We start from the raw sequence: 21,472 nt of genomic DNA, 5'->3' as shown, positions 1-21,472 counted from the left end.
TAACAGTGTGCCACATAACCTACAACATATAATAACACGTGGTGATACATTTTTAATTTTATTTTTTGAATTAAAATTAACTTTTGATACTTGTCCAACGAGGACTACCACATTTCAAATTCCCTCATTTACCTAGAATTAAGGTTTCCATGATTGCAGATGAGAATGTTGGTGGCGTTTTGTGATTTTGTTTTAGTTATGAGGAGACACAATTTGAGGTTTTCGTCTTCGTGTGGGTTCTGATTTAATTTGTATGTTCGCTCTGATTGCACGATTTGAGATTTAGGTGACACGACTTGATCTGCAATTAGTGCGATGTTGAAGACGATGGAGGTGTGAAATAGTCGTTCACGATTAAGGTTTCAATTTGGGGTTACCTAAGATGGCCCTATGGTGGACGAACATTCTGGATTCTGTGTTGGGTTTTTGCAAGTGGGTGAACAATGGTGTGATTCTATGAAAGACTTTTTCTTCAAAGTATAAAGAAATGGACTTGAGCCATGCCATACTGAAACTACTATTCTATAATTACGAAAATTATATTTCAACAAGTTCAAAAATTTTAGGTATTGAAAATCAATGTGATTAAGAAAAAGCTTGCTGCCGATGGAACTTACGAAAATTATGGATATGTATAATATAATTGTTTGCATATTCAAGATTCTCAACTTTCTACAAAATCTCCACAATGGCCAACACAAGTCCATGTGCTAGTCTTCAATGAATTTTTTTGTCAAAGCCAAAGTTTTTTTCATTGCAATAAAAGCCTCAATAGTTTTTTTTTTTTGAATTCACATATCTTTCTACCAGAATTTCCATTGTCTTAAGTTTGGACAACCACACTTTTGCAATGTGTGGAGATGTAATGATTCAATTTCTTCCATTAATCCATCCCTCACATATACACCCAAAAGAACTTTAGAGACTTTGATATCATACTTTTGAAAATTAGATTTCCATTATGAGAAGATTCTTTCGGCTTACAGAACGTCCCCAAGCTTCACCAAGCATGTTAGCATGCAAATGTAGTTAGCATACTGATTATTTCATCATCTCATTAAAAGGGTGAGGACTACTTTAAGAGATTCTCACCCCTAATTCTCAAAACACATTTTTAAAAGGCACAATCATAGTTAACTTATGGTATTATAAAAGCAATAAGTCACTATAAGAAGAGGCATGACAAATAAAGAATACAACACCAAATCAATTGCTAAATAAGTTTAGGCCTCTAAGGCATAACAGATAGATTTGATGCCTAAATCAAAAAGTAAGAATTATCCTTATTTTTTAATCAAACTCATCATCTCCTATATATCTTGACCTTTCTTAAAGATTATTTCTATCATCAATAATATACTCATATATTATCCTCTTTCTTTAACATCTTATCCTTTTTCTTAAAGCATCTAGTGTTCTTGAACCAGACAAAGAGGAAGATGAAGATGTTGAGAAGAACCCGATGAAGATGTCGACCAAGATGGTTGAGAAATCGCCTAAGGTTAGAAACGAGTTGGTCAAGGTTACTGAGAAGTCGGACGTAACAAAGTTAGTCAAAGCATTAAAGAGGTCAACCAAGGTAAAAGACAGGAGGGCAATAAGGAAAAAGAAGAACTTAAATTTGATTGAAAGAAGCAAACCCAGTGTGGGATGATGCACATGGAAAGCCGAACAAAGGAATGAAGAATTTAAGTTTATGGGGGAGTTTGTTGGGATAAACTTAAATTTTAGGGTTTTATTAATAATTTTTGTTTAAATCTTATTTTATTTGTTTTTGGGTATAGTAATATTTAGTTTGATTTAATAGAGATAAAATAGGGATACGTAGTTATGATTTTCGGTTTATCTAGGTACAATATTATTTTATGATAAATTAAGCCAATTTTATTTTTAAGATAGTTGATATTTTATTTTTATTCCCCGTAGTATTGTAAGTGCTATGGCTATTTAAAGCCCTTCAATTATCAATGAATAGCAAGACTCAATTTCAGGAAAATATCAGAGTGCGTATATTGTGAGATTTTCTCATTAGTGGTATCAGAGCTTTATGCTCTGAGTACCGAAAGAGAGAAAAAGAGAGATAGGAGAGAGTCAAACACCGTGAGAGAAAAAGTGAGTGCTTGATTTTTTTTGTGAGAGAGATGACAAAGGTAGTCAATAGGATGAGTGTGCCACAATTGTCGAAAAATACTAATTACGATAATTGGTCTTTGCAGATACAGGTTCTTCTTGGATCCCAAGATGTATGGGACATAGTGGAGGACGAGTACAATGAACCCGCGGATGATGAGCATCAGATAGTGAAGCAGATTGCTGCATTGAAAAAGACACGAGTGAAAGACAGATCGGCTTTGTACTTTTTGTATAATGCAGTGGATGAATCTGGATTCGAGAAAATAGCTAATGCAAAGTCAACAAAAGAAACATGGGAAATTCTGAAGGTGGCATACAAAGGAGATACCCACGTGAAGCAGGTTCGAGTACAAGCTCTCAGAAGAGAGTTTGAACATATGGAGATGGATGAAAATGAGGGAGTTGTCGAGTTTATAACTCGAGTGCAGAATATGGCCAACCAACTTGGAATGAACAGAGAAGAGGTTCCTCCTAACTGGGTTGCGAAAAAGATCTTGAGAAATCTAATGGATGATTTTGAAAGTATCGTGGTCACTATTGAAGAGACAAAAGATTTGTCAACTCTCACTATGGAGGAGTTAGTTGGGTCATTAAAAGCCCACGAATTGTGGAAGAAAAAGAAAAAGAAGGAACCCGATGATCAAGCACTACAGGTACAGTTTGACTCGAATAAAACTCAGATTACTCAGAGTCGAGGTCCTAGCGGTAGAGAGCAAGGAAGCCAAGGACGAGGTGGACGTGGCCGAGGTAATTTTGAGAATGATAGTGAAGAGCAAACCGGTCAGCAGAATTGGGGTGACCGAGGACAAGGAAAAGGCCAAGGTGATCAGTCAGGAGTTGAGTGTTTTAAGTGTGGCAAGTATGGCCACTATGCAAACGAGTGTAGATCAAGCAAGTGCTACAACTGTGGCAAGGTTAGTCATATTGCAAAGTATTGCAAGTCCGAGACAAAGGGGGAGACGAATCTCGTTACTGAAGATGTTGAAGAAGAGTGTGGAATTCTGTTGATGGCAAAGAGCTTGGATGCAATGGACATGGAGAGCCCAATCCCAACAATGGATGAAGTGATCTTAGTAAAGGATGCAACAATTATGGAGAAGGAAAACCTGGAGAAAGAACTCAAACAAAAAGATGAAGAGATTCAACAGATAGGGAGGCTTCTAGATGAAGCTAATGAAATTATGAATAAACAAAGGGTTAAGCTTGAGGAGCTGAAGAATGAGGCTCTTGAAAAAGAGGAGAAAGCATCTAGTGTTCTTGAACCAGACAAAGAGGAAGATGAAGATGTTGAGAAGAACCCAATGAAGATGTTGGACAAGATGGTTGAGAAATCGCCTAAGGTCAGAAACAAGTTGGTCAAGGTTATTGAGAAGTAGGACATAACAAAGTTAGTCAAAGCATTAAAGAGGTCAACCAAGGTAAAAGAAAGGAGAGCAATAGGGAAAAAGAAGAACTCAAATTTGATTGAAAGAAGAAAATCCGGTGTGGGATGATGCACATGGAAAGCTGAACAAAAGAAGGAAGAATTTAAGTTTATAGGGGAGTTTGTTGGGACTCAATTTCAGGAAAATATCAGAGTGCATATATTGTGAGAATTTCTCATTAGTGTTTGTAGGGAGGGACAACACACACACACATACACATACATCTTCACACTGGTAAGATATTGTCCGCTTTGGGCCAAGCTCTCACGAATTTGCTTTTGGTATCACTCCGAAAGGCCTCTTACCAATAGAGGTATATTATGTGTATATAAACTCATGTCCATCTCTTATTTTATCCGATGTGGGACTTTGTTTGTACCCAATATCCTCCCCTCAAACAAAGGACTATGGTTCTTCTACCTCCCCTACAACAGAAGTCTTTTCTTGTCCTCGAGTACACCATGGTCAACACTCTCTTTCACGATCCATGGTCACAACACTGACTCTCTTTCACGATCCATGGTCACAACACTGAGCATCTCTTGCTCTCCACCTCTCATGACTCATCTGGCTATTTGTCGGCCACCTGCCAAGGCTTCACTTGATCATGGAGGGACGTACTCGTTTGAGCCCGGTCACCAGACCTGAACAAGGCTCTGATACCATTTGTAGGGAGGGTCAACAAATGCACACATATACATAGATCTCCACACTGGTAAGATATTGTCCGCTTTGGGCCAAGCCCTTACGGATTTGCTTTTGGTACCACTCCAAAAAGCCTCTTACCAATGGAGGTATCTTATGTGTATATAAACCCATGTTCATCTCTTATTTTAACCGATGCGGGACTTTGTTTGTACCCAACATTGTGGTCATGATTCGTTGTGGTTGAGGATTCATGGTCGCTCATGAAATAGTCGCTCATGTCGTGTGGTGGTTGACGGTGGTTCATGGTGTTAAGGTTTCTATAGAAAAGATAATGAAGTAACAACCATTCATTAGTCACCAATACACGTGTCTTGAAGACGTGGCACACCGTTAGCCATGTCAGAAAAAGACTAACACTGTTGGTTGTGGAGGACTACATCTGAGACTTTTTATAAGGAAAGGGATGAAAATTGATCAAAGTTTCGAAGAGGGATGGAAACTAAAATCACATGATAGTTTAGGGACCAAAAACATATTTAATCCATAGAAAGTTTATATTTATCTTTCCAGTATTTGTTCTCTTGTAGTCTTCCTTGCTCTTTCCTGGCTCTTCCTTTTTCTTCTTCCTTAGGTTTTGGAATGTAGACCTTCCTTCTTTAAGATAAGTGAGTATTCAGTGTCCCAACGTCATGGTGAGAGTTTGTCTTCTATTATTTATTAAGTCTATAAGAGAAATAATTTGGTTCTTTGGTTCCCAAAATGTTCTTCATCTCTAACAACGTCTTTTTCTTGGTTACAGTGATTCTGATCATATCTTTCTGTTTTAGTGATATGCACAAATATCAAGAACAAGGTATACAAACAACGAAACACTTTATTGTACATGCATTAAATATTATGAACATGGATAAGAATTAGGCCATATTGTATGTTCAAAACATTTTATCATTTGTCATATCATTAATAAATGCATCGTCTGGTAAAACATACATATATTTGATTATCATATGGTGTAAACCATTAGATGCTTTATCAATGGTCTTTGAGTATAGCGTTTAGCGGTCATACATTAGACAATGTATTGTTAAAATGCTTTACTTGAGTTAACATTGTATTTAATAAACCTTTCTTTTAGCTTCAATGTTATAAAAGAGGTAGACTTTCTTGTCATAAAATGCTAGCTTGTTACTCATATCATGTATCAAAAAGAGAGATGCTTTCTTTTCTTAGATGCAGTTCATAAACTTAGTTCATCAAACAGTTCTATCTAGAAAGGGTTATTCATAAGCTTGATTTTGTCTAAAACAGATGTTGCAAAATATTTTTCTCTTACATGTTATTTCTTTAAAACAACTTCTCATACACAACGATATTTTTTTTTATGTTTTTGTTAAACTTCAAAATTTGAGTTTCTTAGACAGTCTATTTTCTAGACGGTCTACTATTAACAAGGATGTCTGCATATAGATAGCATTCATAGTTTCTTTAGTAGGCAAAGCTTTAGTCCAATACAATTTAGAAATTTTCTCCCCTCAAGTCATAACCAAGTTATAGTAAGCTTTCATTATATAATACTCTAAAATTCAATTTAATCCATAATAGTTAAATTATAATTTAATAATATTGTGCAACAACTAAATAAAAGATAAATGTAAAATAAAGAAACTATATAATCTTGAGTAACCTAGAGTATTAAACACTTTAAATAAATCATTCTAGCATAAGTCTTATAAGCTCTTATTGAAACTAAAACCAATCATTCGAAAGTAGTTTGTTAAAAAGATAGATTATAAGAGCTTTTCTTTCTTGTTTTCTACAACTTTTTAAAATGTTTAAATATGGACAAAAACAATTTTCAGTTTTAGAAAAACATTGAAAATAAGCTCAGATAAAACTTTGCTTTAATCGAGATTTGGAGTTGTTTTAGGTAAGTTTTAGTCCTCATTTTCTTAGGTAAGTTTTAGTCAAGAGTAATTTGTGAAGAATAAGAATAAAATTTTATCAAAATTTGGGCAACATAGACACATAAGAAGACACCAAGTCAGATATTTCAAGAAGAACATGAGCATAAAAGGTTGAACAATCAAGTCCTAAGAATCATCATGGAATTCCAACACAAGCATGAAAATGAAAACGCATATATAGCACAAAAAATGCACATGGGCATAGAGAGATAGGGGCATAAATAAATAAACAAATTTGAATAATTACACATTAAAATAATTTGAAATTACATGCATGGATTCATCTAGGGAAATTGAGATAGTAAATTCAAAAGATTATCATATAAAACTAACACATTGAGCATCATTTGACTCTAGTGTCTCTAACTGATTGTAGTGAGATATCATGGTCGAAGAGTAATGGAGGCAAGAAAAGGCTTGAACTTCTCCTTGAACTTAGTGATGAGCAAGAACAGAACTCGATACAGAACAATCATTCCAAACATGATTGCAAGATCAACCCACTTAGAGTGACCCATTTCCACGTGCCATGTTTCTGATAGAACTTCTCTACCACTAATGTTTGCAGTTCCTCCTCCTTCTAGGTTCACTGAAAATGTTAGGCCATCAAAGTCATTCTTGAAGGATCCTTGGAGCGCATATTTGAGGAATGAAACATAGTAGAAAGGGTACTTCCACAATGGCTTCGGAAGATCATTTGGCAGTCTGTAGAATCCACCTGTTAGAATCATGAGTCCTTCAACTCCACCAGCAAGGAACATGCCTATTACATAGTTCGGGCAGATGCTACCGATCACCAACATGAGACTCTCAACCCACATCACTATGGAAAATAGCAAACAAGTGAAGTAGAAGAAACAATCTATTCCCTTGTGCAATCCACAAAGGTGGTACACTATTCCTCCAGGAATAACAGAGATCAGTACCATGTAAGGAACAGCAGAGAATGTGTGGCCTATCAGAAATGCTGTCACACCATAGTGTCCATTCAATCTCTCTCGTCCAAATACCTGACATCATACCACCAAACATTTTCATTACAAATTACACTAAATTACCATTTTAATTAATCTTTTTAATCTAGTTTAAGGAGAGGCGTTGCATCATGTTATGTTTCTTAGTTTCTTCAAACAGTTGTTGATTCCAGAAATGAAAGCTGGTTCACTATATGGCACAAAATGACAGAAAGCTTACCTTCATTTCCTCCAACAGTGGAGAAAATCCACCGACAAGGGTCATGAAAGTCAGAACTGAAACAAAAAATATGAGCAGAGAACCTCTCCCCTGAAAAATTCATGAGGGTATTGTATTACTCTTCAAGGTTTGTTTATAAAAGGTAAGCATTGTGCTTATTATCTAGTTACCTGTATAGATCCATTGTCTGTGCCTATGTTATAGAAGATAGATCCAATGCTTATAGCTATTACAATAAAGACAATTAGACGTAGCCAGTAATTGCTTATGTCACGAAAGAATTGCAATGAAGATCTTCTTGTAAGAACAAGGCATTGAGTAAGAAATGCAGCATGAATCCTGTTCTTCCTTGTTTCACAAGAATCCTGAAGTCATCAAAAGTTAGTATTTTGTGTGTGCAGTAAGTCTTTGCGTTTGTGAAATTATAGTCTTTTTTATTTTGTAGTGTTGGTAGGTAGAGTGGAACATGAAACTTACACTTTCAACTATTTTTTTCACCTCGCTTTTAACTTGTTTTCTTACTTGAGACATCCTGAAAGACTTTACAAGGGTATCGATTGCTTTTTCTGTACCAACTCCCTTACCAAAGCCTTCTTCAACATCCTGAGAACAATAAGATGAATCAATTTAATTTGACTGTATTTTCTTAAAAACTGTCCCAAAAAGTAAAACATTAATATAACTTTTGATATCAATCCTTAAACTTAACAACTCAATGTCGAGTTCATTCCCCATAGGGAGGCAATTATTAAAATCAGTAACCAAATTTAGTTCTTTTATATATAAATATAATGTCAAGGACGAAATGGCTGATAGGGTAAACTTTGGAAGATAAAGTGATTCTTTTCATCTAAGATAGTAAAAGTTGAGAATGTATGTACCTGTTCGAAATCTTTATTTATGATCCTTAAGTAGTGATCAGAAGGATTGTGGAGAGTTGGGCATGGGAAACCGTTTGAAGAAAAAAACTGCGATGAATCAAAAAGTTACATTGTGTTTTGCCATCTTCAAATCAAAAGGTGTTTATTTTCTAGGAATGTAGGATTTGAGTTCTTCACCTGATTTGCACCAGAGGCTGGACCAAAATATACAGTTTCGCCTGAAGACAGAAGACAGAGATCATGAAAAAGTTCGAAGACTTCACTGCTTGGCTGATGGATGGAAGTAACAATAGTCCTTCGAATTCCATCTCTTAGATTTAGAGTTGCAATTCTACTCATAACATAATAGGAAGCTGCACTATCAAGTCCACTTGTCGGTTCGTCAAGGAAAAGGAGTCTTGGCCGTGTTAGAATCTCAATGCAGATGCTAAGTCTCCTCTTTTGTCCCCCACTCAGACCTTTAGAACCCCACCCTCCAACCCTTGTGTTAATGGCACCTTGCAGACCCATTTCTCTGAGTGTGATATCTGCCTGTTCCTTCTTCTCTGCTGTGGACATGGAATCTGGAAACTGAAGCTGAGCAGAGTAGTATAAAGTTTCCCCAGCTGTTAAAGTTGACAGCATAGCATCTTCTTGTGTTACATAGCCCTGATTTCACATGGTGGTTAAAACAATTATTTATTTCCTTCGAAAAAAGATGCTACTTTTTCTTTTAAGGTATTGTACATTTTGAGAATTTTCTTACTGATGTCCCATAGGCCAGTGTTTGTTTCTGGCCATTTATTAGAATCTTCCCTGAATGCTTCATTGGTGAGCTCAATCTTCCTGCAACATTGTTTGAATCATAAGACTTTACGTTTTTATATCTAGTTACAGGTAATGTTCAGATAAAGCAATCAGCATAACAGCAAGTTGGTGAATACTAAGAAATCCATAATAATCACAATAATGGAACATGTGAAAATGGCATTAAAACTACCCTAATGAAGGAATTGTAGACACTAGAGTGTGTCAGTATAATCACCTGCTAAACTATCAAGAAGGGTAGATTTTCCACATCCTGAAGGACCCATTATGGCCAGAATCCTCCCTGGGCTAGCATAACCTGTAAGATCCTGCAGAATTGGCTTCTTTTTCTTTCCACTTGAAACAGTGACCCACAAATTCTCCCATGTCACTGTTATGTCCTCCTTCGCTCCCTGAACTCTTACACTCATTTCTATCGACTTGGTGTCATCACCTTCAGCTGTGGTTAAAACTTGTGGGTTATGTTGTGGACGAACAAACGTAAGAGTGATTAAGCAACGTGACTCGATGGTTCCATGCAGAGGAAATGAATGTGGTATTGTGGTATTTTCATTCATTGATGTGAAGTGTTACATTTTCACAGAAACAAAGGTTGTTTGTTAATTACAACAACTCATGATTAGAGAGGAGAGTTTTTTATTTTGTTCTAATAGAACATGATATGAAGTAACAGCAGATTATAAGGCGATTTAAACAACGAGAGCTTCGAAAAATACAAAATAAATTCATTGTTGATTTACGAGACACTCGACAATGTCAATATTCATTCCAACTCAAACAAGTTGATATGGTTGAAAGAACAAGGAAAATCTTAGCCGTACACATTTATTCCCCAACCATCATGTCGGAAAAATGTTAAAAGTGGTCTTATGCTTAAGGGTATATTATTATATATTCTTGTTATTTGACCTACGAGACAGTAGTAAATAGGAAATATAAGTAGAGTAAATAAAAATTATAATAGAAATAACAGTTTTTAGTGTAAAAGAAATAAAGAAAAAGTACAGAAACAAAAAAATTATAATATAATCAATTGCCAAGAGTTAGAAGTAGATTATGATTCTAGACTGTTGATTCTAAGATGAAACAATTTTGAACTATTTTTTAGTTGATGAAAAAACTCTATACTGAATTTTATTGGTAGATTTCTTTCATAATAAAAATATCTAAACATAAATATGGTCATTTCAGAATTAATTCATTAATATTAATTCAAAATGCACTATTTATTTCCTCACATTTGGGAGCGGAAATTAAAGATGTGAAATTCACCTTAACAAATTTCCCCTCTTTCCTGTACTTGTGCAACTTGCTTTGATTTAAACATATTGTAACATTTTTATTTAGATGTGCATCATGTTGTCGTTCAATTGTAATATATATTTTTATTTCAATTCTTATATAAACGCTTCTACTTCAATTATTTACACAAACTAAATAGGATTTTTTATTTAATTTTAAAAAGTAAACAATTTTAAAATTATTATCAATTATTAGTAAAAACTATCATTTTATTTAAATTTCTACCAATTTTTTGTTCATCTTTTAATTTTAAAAAAATAAATTTTTTAATTAAAACCAACCCTTTAATTTAAAAAATTATCAATTTTTGAATCAAAATCATCTACTTCTTTAAAATTTGAATCTGTACCAGTTTGTTTATTAAGTTTAAAAACTTCTTAATTTTTCTTCTATGTTATGATCTTTTGATTGCGTTCTATGGACTGATAATTTTTTTTCTTTAACATGAGTTTATTTTGAAATGATAACTTGTTTGACCATGTTCAATTGACGGGATCACGGAAGGTTTTGGCTTTCCCAATTTCCTTTTATATGTATATAATTATTATATAAATAAAAGTATTTTTTTTTTATTTTAATACATTTTATGCAATTGGTTCTCCAAAGTTTTTTAATATCTATCATGATTCTCCTAAAATAATTTTTTGAAAATGCACACAGACCATGTTAATTTTCAACAAAACAGCCACGGAGAACAATGCGCCGCATAAAAATTTTCAAATTTTTACAAGTTAAAATTAATTTGTTAAAAAACATCTATAACTTATTTATCAAAAAATTGGTTTTAATTCTTTTTTTCTTTTTCTATGTAGAAGTTTGTTGAGATAACTTTTCTAAGCATATCCACAATATTAGGATAAGGATTTTTGAGAGAATGGAGAAAAACACAAAAATATCATGTAAACCATATAGGGAGTAAAAAAAACATAAGAAAAAAGAATTTCTACTAACTCGTCCGAAAAATCAGCAACCTTATTATTCAAATACTATTTATGTACAGTGCAGTTGTCTGAATTTGATGTACTTGATAGAGAAAATGTCAATTATTATCATTTGGTAAAGAAAAGTTATGTCCACGTAATCTCAACTTGCAGAACTGGACAACCTTGAACAGACAAAGTTTGATAATGTGGATTACACGATCAATCTCTTCCTTTGAACCTCTTTTAAAAGAAGAACATGAGAGTCTTCCACGTATTGCCCCAATATCAATTTGCCCAATAGTTTGAATAAAAAAAAAAAAAAACTGGTAATATTTCATATTCACTATCTGCTACGGTATGATCATAATTTATGGTGAAAGAGAAAAATGTAATGGATAATGACTTTGGTTTACAAAAGGAAAAGAAAGGAAGATCCTTCTTTTTAGTGTTTAAAACCGAATCAACTAGAAGTTAGTCTGGTCATTTTATTGTGAAGAAGAGAAACGAAGAGAGAGAAGAAAGTTAACATAAATATTTCACCTTTGTATTAGAAAATTAATCTAATCTGAAGCTATTTTTATTTCATCTGTTATATTTAAATTCTAATTTTAGGTTCAAGTTTTGAGTTTTATAAAATATTTCTTTTCAAAAATCTCCTGAAAGGTATCACATTTAAGGTTTTAAACTTAACCTAAGATTATTTACCTAAAAGATATGAAATGATAAAATTAAATCTTAAATAAGACCTCCATTCATAAAAATAATTTTTTTTTTCTTTCATCTTAAGCTTAACCTTTTCTGCCTACGAACAAAATTACTAAAATAGAAACCATATAAAATTACAATAAAATGAATATATATGTATTTCAGATGGATGCAAAATAAGTAAGAGCCGATGATAATAAATGATAAAAATCTTCTTAGTTTTCCTTGCTCAATGCAAATTAGAGTTCTTTCGATCTGTGCAGGGAAGTAAGAGGTTTCTATACACCACATTTTTCATCGGGATTACCAATAGATGGAAATGTAATGTAAGGTACAAAACATTAAACTATAATAAGAAATTTCTATATCCATGTCAAAGTAGATTATGAAATGAATAAATGAATGAGTGAAATGATTGAAAAAGAAGAATGGAAAGAAGGATTCGGTTGTGTGGAAAAATACCTTCTTCTGCTATGAGCATATGCGGAGTAGGTTTATTTCTGCTGCTCTCCTCTAAAATATTTTCTTCTTGCATGAGAAAATCACAGTGAACGCAACTCGAACTGATAATGGTAATTCTTATTTGTTCTTCCTTCTTTTGTTATCTGTTGCTAAACTATCTGCTATGTCTTTGTTTGGTTATCAAGATATAGAAAGCTTAAGCATGATCCATTGTTTTCTACGTGAAGTGAAAACATCAAACTGTGAAGAATGGCAAAGCCAACAAACTACATATATAGGGCACGTAATGAAAACCAGCACTTATAAACTTAACACCAAATCTTTTATCGTCCACGTGTACCTTGAACTTTTCAAATGCTTCCTAGGGTCAAAATATGTCCATATAATGTTTCGATTAAAAACTTCTTCCTTGATAAATTATAATAATAATAATAATAATAATAATATTACTAATGAGATAAAAACGGATAAGAATATAGTTATAAATGTATGAAGAATGTGTAATTAAACTTGAATGCGATCGGTTGATCTAATCGAAATCATAATAGTTGCGGTCTGCTGTACTGTTCAGACTAGAAGATGAGTGGGAAAATGTGCTTATGATGGAGATTGTGACACATACTAGAGAAAAATTAAGAGTGGGAGTAAGAATTTTACTTCAAAGGGAACAAATTTGAAGGCATCATTTAAGATTGTCAGATCCACAACCTCATTCATTTATTAGTAAATATCTTGTAAACTTATCTTTTACTAGAATTTATTAGTAAAACGTCAAACAGTGTATTTCTAAATATATTGTTCATGTGGGTCAAGACCATCTTAACAATTTACTGTTTTGATTGAATCAATCACTTCTGTTTGGTTTGATGATACTGTAAATGATAAACCGTAATAATTGGTTTCAGTTGCATTCCTTTAATTTTCAATTTAAATAGCATATACACACTTATATTCTTAATCTTTTTTTTTAATATACATTAGGTTTTATAAGCCCTGAAATTAAACACTGAAAAGTAAAATTAATAAATGTAAACAACTTTCAGCATAAATACAAAAGAGACTTGCCAAAAAATTTATATTAAACTTTCCTAACCAAGAAACTTTCATCACCAAAAATTACTTTCCTTACAAAGTGAAAAAAAAAATATCCATAAAAAGTTAATATTGAATTCTCTACACAAATATAGAGAAGTTTGGATCAAAAAAAATATATAATAAATTTATTTTAAAAATTATATACATGATAATAATAGTAATAATAATAATTTACTGAATTGAAGGCACAGTTAATTATATTATAAATATTTTATTTATATTTATATAAATTATGTAAAGGACGTAATATATATTTTTATACATTATATAATGAGGTTATAGTATGATGAATTGTGAACTTTCAATATAAACATTGTCGGATGTATTTAATTAGTTTGGTACGTATGTATTCTTTTAAATGAGTGAATATGATATGACATTCTAATATCACCGACATTAAAAGTTTAATAAATAGAGATTGTATAGACATGTTTTTTCTTTTAAATAAAATTAAATTGAGAACATTAAAAAAAGTTAAAAAATTATTATAATAGTATAAAGTTATATTTTTCTTAAATAATTTTTAATACGGTTGCTGAGGAAGTAGTTAGTATGTTATACAGGGAATACAAGACAGCAAAACTAATTTCATACATTTGTTTTCTAACATAATCCGCTTAAGTTTCTTAGGTAATATGTCGTTTACTGCTCCTAAGGATAAGAGAAGAAGACACAAGTACGAAGTTTTTGGAAGCACGTGATTGCGTTCCTTGTTAGATTTGTGTTAACCAATTCATGCATTCATGCATATAGATAGAACAGCTTCTGCATAAGCTATCGATGTTTGAAACTTTTAAATACCATAAATATACATACTATATGCATATTTATAAATACAGTCTTGTCACTTCTTCAATCATCATAAGTAGATAAATTTGATGCTCTCTTATGCTTATTGTTACGTTATTCACGCCAGCCATCGTGATTCACCTTCTTTTGAAAGTCAAATTTTGACACTTACATGATGTCATTGGAGCATGTTTTTCTTTTTGGCACATAATTAAAATGTGGAGGTTTGAGAGAAGTTTTTAGTTGATTGAAAGAAATGTGACTAGGATCCATATATAATTTGAAGAGTGAGATGAAATGGTAGGTACGTACAGTCTTTACTACTATTACGTTCAATGTGAACTGTCCACATTAGCTTAAAAGGGTCAAGTTCCGGTGGCAGTTTTGAAACGTTCTGATGTGACCGTTATTTTGTCACACGTGGAAAGCCACCGCAATGAGAAGAGAAAGGAGTTCACATTTTGTAATTTTGTAATAGTTTGAGAGTCTTTAACAAGAAAAAATGGAACATAGTTCGTTAAGTAAATAAAAGAAAAAACATCTATTTATATCAGCCTAATAACATTTCAAAAATTTGATAAACATATTTTATCTATAGTCATATTTAATTTGTAAGATTGATTGATATTAGAGAAATTATCAATTAATTAATAACTTTTTATTAATGATCGTTCAGTTTTCGAAAGTTATCTCTAAACTTAAATATTAATCATTAGATTAAATGCTGATCAAATGGTCTTAGAAGATTTAAAGTAATTTCTTTTTTTCTAAGAGTTAAATGAAATATTCAAATAATATGTAAGATATTTTATAAATTTATACATGAGTGATATTTTATTAATGAATGGAGATATTTTGCGTATGTTTAACATTAAATTTAGATTGAGTTTATGAGTGTCTTTCCTTGTCATAGAGATCTATAAAGCAGAAAAAACGAACCAGTGACTCTTTCATTTTTGGCTTGTCTCTCGTTGCTAACCAACTAAAAACAAGGTGAGACCGGGTGTTTTCAAAAAAAGGAACCTTCAAAGGCGGTCTAGCGGGTCTTTTTGATTTCTTTTTTAGTCTTTTAACTTTCAAAATTTATTATTATTATTATTATATATATATTAAAGGCACGTTATAAATCTTTTTTGGTTTAATTAATTAATGTATCTAATTAAATAAATTAAAATAATAATTATTTTTACAAATATTAAATATTTTTATTATAATTAATAATTAAAATTTAATTTAAAAATATTAATTATTTAATTATTACATTTATGATATATTTACATTTTTTAAGTAATATAATGCATAAAAATTAAATTTTTGAATTATTCTTTATTTTAATTTTTATTTAATAAAAAAAAAAACAGATTTATGAGTTGGTTTGTCCCTTGTCTCTAGTTTACCAATTTAGCAGACGAGAATATCAAATTGAGTTAGTGAATTGAAATCTTTAACTTGACCCAAATTTGGACAGATTAGTAGTCTGGTTTGCAAGTTTAGATCTGTTTTGTCATTTTTATATATGTGTTTAGTTTGAATGTTACTCCTTTACAAAATTTTATTTTGTTTGATGGAAACAGAAAACTTTTAATATATAAAAAGTTATAGATTTTAAATTCTTCCATATATATTTTACGAGAGTAATAAATATGTTGATGTTCTTAGCATTGCACATTATTAATAAAGTGCATTTTCTTTAGTTTGATCACATTCTTGTAAAAATCATATAAGCCTCCCATAGTTTAGTTGTTGTTAGTTTTTTTAATTTGTTTTTTCTTTCCATCAGTTTTTATTTGCTCCTCTCATTATTTATATTCTCTTTTTTACGAGTTTTCATCCTGTAGTATGTGATTGATGAAACTTTAATGTGTCAAATTAAATAAAATATCAAAGTTTCATAAAGATGCATATATAATATGATCTTATAAAAAAAGTGTTAAAGAATTTAAAAAATAAAATTTTCCATGATCATTTTAGCATCTTTAAAGAGAGGAACATCATCTATTATGGCTAGTACAATATTCCTCCTCTACATATTTAATAACTTCCATCATTTTTCTAGCTGCATGCTTTTTTTTTTTTTATAATTTCATTTAAAACATAAATAATTTTTCACTAATTGAACATGTATTTAGAAGAACTTAAATTTTTTTAGTTAGAACTAAACAGTTTATTATTATTATTATTGACATTTTTTTAACTAATCAAATAATCATAGGAGAAATAAAACATTCAATATAAAAATTACTACTTTATATTTATATATATTATTATATAAATTGAACAAAAATGTAAAACAAAATATATTAAAGCAGCCTCTTTAACACAATGTTATTGTTGTATGTGAAACAGTTTAAGAAAGAAAATTATTGTTAAAAAATTTCTGTGAACTTAAGTGAATTATAATGTAGGTTTAATCATTTTGATAGTCTCTATTTATGTTGGGTTTTTTCAAATAGGTTTTTCTCTTTCTTTTTTGTCTCAATTGGGTTTTTAAATGTGAAAAATCAGCGTAATTAGGTCTTTGGCGTTAAATTGAGTTAACAGAGTTAAAATTAAGCTTAGTTATCGTTGTGAGCTGGATTCATTAATTGACGTGGCATTGACGTGACAGATGTAGGGTCATCATATTAAGCTGAGTTGTCATCACATTCAACCTTTCCCCAAATCAGAAACCCTAGCAGTCCATGACAGCCACCAAAAACGCCACCACTAGCCTCCTAGCCTCCATGCACCGTCACACAACCATCATTATCACAAAATCATGTTCATCTTCCTAGCACAATCGCAAAACCTGCGAAGCATCAACAGAAGCACCATGGCTAGTCAACCTCCATGCACCATCACCACAAACTAGGTTCGTTTCCTCTTCATCGTCGCACCATGAAGCCACCCAAACCACAAGGATCACGAGAGCTCTGCAGCGAGTCTGAACCTGTAGAAATTTAGAAAAATCTCCAATCCATGAACCCTAAAATCGTGCCACCATTGGGCGAGTTCTTTTCTCCCTTCTCGCACAAATCCCAAATTCGAGACTTGTAGAAACTCAAGTCAATCTCCTTCAACCCAGAAACCCAGAAGCATCCAAAACACAAAAGCACCCAAATCGCAAAACTCCTTCTTATTCATCACACACAATCTTCTTCATCCAAAAGCCACAGCCTTTCATCTTCTTCAAACGTGCATTGTGAGTGTCAGCCACCACGAGGTCGTCGTCACGTCTTCATATTGAACCAAAACCTGCAAGTAAAGCCAAACACAAAACCAACCAAAACCCTTAGAATCGCGTCGTCATCGCGCTTCTAAACCCAATCGTAAACCTGCGAAATCAATCCCTTTCATTGCGAGCTTCATCTTCTTCCCTAAGCATCAATCTTGCAAAAAGAAATCAAGCAATCGAAACAGAATTGCAGCAACGCTCTATGAATGCTAATTTCGTTGTTCAATCTCGAACCTTCTTCATTCTCGTTCTCAATTTCGTTTTCATGAACCCTAAAATTTCAATATTCAGAAACACTTTTTTTTTTTAATTACACACATTCCACGTAACATGCTCAACATCTTCAACGTCAATTAATGATTCTGTCTCATAGTGAAAACTCAGCTTAATTTTGACCTCGTTAACCCAATTTAAAGGTAGGGATCCAATTACATTGATTTTTCACTTTTAGGGACCCAATTCAGAAAAAATAAGAAAGGGGCCTATTTGAGAAAACCCAACATAGAGATTATCAGAATGATTAACCCTATGATATATATATTAAATATAAAAGGTTTAATTAGTCTAATAGTCTCCACCGTGGTGATAGTGCATCAAGTTGGTCCCTATTTTTCAAAAAGTTTCAGTTGCATCCTAACTTTTGAAAAAGTGTTTCAATTAGGTTATTTTTGAACAAAAATTACTAATGGCATTAACGACATGTTTGTTAAACTGCTTTTAGCCGCCTAAAGTAGAACAAAATTGGTTTCCCCACTAATAAAGTATAGGGATAACCTAGGTCAAATCCTTGGACTCAACTTATTAAGTTTTAAGAATATTTGGTTAAATCTGTTATTTACTAACTATTTATTAAAACAAGTTGGGGAAAGAAATTAGATGTAAAAGAGATAAGAAAAGAAAAGAGTAAACAAATGAAATATGTTCAAAAAGAAAAATAAGGAAATACAATGTAAAAAAAATAAGAATTGAAACCTAAACTAAAGTACTGGAAAGATATGGAATCTAACTATGCATACAAAGAGTAGCTAAACTAACCTATGAATGCTATGAAATTATAATGCAAGAAAACTAGAAGTAACTGGATATGGAAACTAATGAAAATATCGAGCAGTTAATGAGAAAGAATGGTTTATACACATATCAGAACCAAAATCTGAAAACAAGGGAATCATACTCTAAATTTAAAGTACTAAACCAAGAAATTCAACAAAAGCATATAATAGAATTTAAATGTGCAAATGATTGAGTATAAAGTGTCAATTACACTTCAGAAAGACATTCTGACAAGAGTAAGCCCACTTTGGGGTCTTAAAGTTCATGTTTCATAACTTACAATGGTCATTTCCACTCATTCTTCTCCGGGCAGGATCATGCCAGTGGAGCTCTATTAAACTGCCTCTTAGTCGCCTAAGGCAGAACAAAGTCTGGTCCCACTAATGTAGCATAGGGACAACCAAGGTATCAATCCTAGGACTCAACTAATTAAGATTAAAGTGTAGGGTTAAGGTCTTGTGTTTATTTACTAATTAATTACTTATTAACTACTAAACAGGTGGGGACATTTAAAATGAATAAAACTAAAATAAAAGAATTGAAACTAATCTAAACTAACATCTATTTAAAATAATAAAGAATTTGAAATGTAATGAAAGACGAGAAAATAACAGTATTAGAACAACAACAAAATCTATTTACTACAACTTCCTACAATCTAAATAGAACTCAAATGCTAAAATGAATAAGGAAAAAAAATCTTTGAAACAAAAATGCATAACAGAAGTAGAACCTAAATCTAAAAGAATGCATTAACAATCAAGATATATTTCTAAACTAAGCATTAAATCTGAATTAGAATGTAAAACATAAAACCTAAAATGAATCATCAAATCCTACTCTAAATAGAAGTAACTAATAACAAACATGCCAATATTATTCTCAAATAAAACTGAAATCAAATAAGCAAACTCCTAAACCAATGAGTAGAAAGAGATTGGTTGATTGGAATCGTGAATCAGAATAAAAAGTGCCAATTTTAGTGTAGAAAAGCAGTCATTTACCACTCAGGAAGACATCCTGGACAGTCATACCCACTGTGTGGTATTAAGTTCCAAATCAGAACCTAGATTGGGTAAATGTCCACTTACTATACCAAATCACGGCAAGTTCAATTCCTAATTCATGTTTCTAATCATCACCAGATGCAAAACCTAATCTAAATGCAATTGAAACATGTAATATACTCTAAAACATGCAAAACTCTAATCAAAATGAAATAATAGAAACAAAATACTAATTACAGTGTTTTTCTTTCATTAGACTCATATCCAAACTTGAGAAGACATCTCGGTATGTCATGCTCACTGTGGAGGAATGTAATTCCCTAAGAAATTTCAACTTTGTGGAGTCAAAGAGTCTAAATCAGATTTTTTTTTCACAAAATACAACGAGAAAGACTCTCACATCATCAAACAAAACACAAAATTAAGGGAAAAATCAAAACAACAAAATTACCATTCATACAACACATAGAAACATCACAGAAAAAATTTTATTCACAAGAAAACAAGGATTACACGAGAATATACCGAAGAAAAGGCGAGCAAGAACGCAAGAAACTCGAAGCTGAAAGCGCGATAAAACCCTAAGCTCTCACGTTCGCTCTATCTATTCCTAAGACTAAAAACATAAACTGAAAAATATATGTCTCCGAAAGTGTATAAAGTGTGTGTATATGTATATTTACATGACGGAACCCTTTTTACAGGGTTGGAAAATGAAAGAAAAATCGGGAGGAGAACCTTGCTTGACACGCTTTAATCTTCGCCCTCCACGTGGTATCTCCGGTCAGCTCTATTTGCTCGTCGATCAGCTTCTTCATCTTCACTGGTCAGGGTCGCGAGCTTCTTCTTTCTTTCTCGTCTCACTTTGCACTCTCTCTCTCACTTCTTTTCTCTATCAAGCCCTAACTTTTGGGTGCTTTCCGTTCTTCTCCAATTGCTCGAGAATTAGCTTTCATCCCAATTGACTTTCACAAGCAAGGACCCCATGGAAAGCTGCAGCCAGGTCAAAACACGTCGTTTTACTAAAGTTGGAGTCCCATTGCAGTAGTAGCAGCCCAACAGCGTCTTTAGCAGCCTAGTTAGCCAATTCTTCAACACCAACCCAATGCTCAATGCAGTTTCCATTTCAGCATCAGCTTCCAACAACCCAATTTAATTCCAATCATCTTCAATTCAAACAGCCGAAAGAGTCCAGGGGGCACCACTACAAAAAGAAAGAAATCCAGGAAGGTTTAAACAGTAAAAAGAAAAACTAAAAGCCTATAACAACAAAAAGAATTTTATTTTCTATTATCTAAGTATTTCTCTAAAATGGAAAATAACCTATGTATTTAAAAACCTATTTTATTTAGCTAAAAAGAGCAAATTAACTCTATTTCTATCAAATTCCTATTTTTACCTTTTTACCCTAAACTAGTATATTTCTAAATAATTAAAAACTAAAGAAACCTAAAAGATTTTTAACCTAGAAAAATATGTAAATCTAGAGTGTTATCAAGCTCTCCTCTTCTTCCTCTCGCCTCACTCTCTCTCATCTCACTTCAAGCCCTAGCTCGAGTGTTTCTTTTGTTACCAAAATGATGTGCTCGTGCACAATGACCCCGCAAAGCTCTTCAGCCACACAACTTACAAAAACGTTGTGTTTCACTAATTGGATTTCAGGTCAAGGTGTCAGCGTTTGCAGCGGTCCAATTCAGCCCAATTACTTCCAATCAACGGCATATCCCAAGTGGGGCAATAGCGACCCACTCTTCTTTAATCAACATGAGCGACCCAAATGCCAAGTGTAGCAGCCCACTTTATTTCATTTCTGCATCAAAGAAAAAAATCAATCCTAAATTAAAGAAAAGAAAAGGAAATTTAACAATTAA

At 32.4% G+C, this 21,472-nt stretch overlaps 1 protein-coding gene across 1 annotated transcript; it reads right to left on the bottom strand.

Annotated features, from left to right (window-relative positions):
* Window positions 1–6,458: 6,458 nt before the first annotated feature.
* Window positions 6,459–12,574, bottom strand: LOC124844519 (ABC transporter G family member 1-like). Its single transcript, XM_047321471.2, has 9 exons — window positions 12,444–12,574; window positions 9,269–9,490; window positions 8,990–9,069; window positions 8,422–8,892; window positions 8,245–8,331; window positions 7,841–7,966; window positions 7,534–7,728; window positions 7,364–7,453; window positions 6,459–7,179 (listed from the first exon to the last, which is right to left on the bottom strand). The coding sequence occupies exons 1-9, from the start codon at window positions 12,514–12,516 to the stop codon at window positions 6,553–6,555; spliced, it is 1,971 nt and encodes a 656-aa protein (XP_047177427.1). The 5' UTR covers window positions 12,517–12,574; the 3' UTR covers window positions 6,459–6,552.
* Between the last annotated feature and the right edge of the window lie 8,898 nt (window positions 12,575–21,472).

The sequence above is a fragment of the Vigna umbellata genome, chromosome 1 (assembly GCF_029865625.1).
Source record: "Vigna umbellata cultivar VRB3 chromosome 1, Vumbellata_1.0, whole genome shotgun sequence".
Classification (NCBI taxonomy): Eukaryota; Viridiplantae; Streptophyta; class Magnoliopsida; order Fabales; family Fabaceae; genus Vigna; species Vigna umbellata.
Note: the sequence above shows the minus strand (reverse complement) of the source record. Positions and strands in the feature narration are given on the sequence as shown.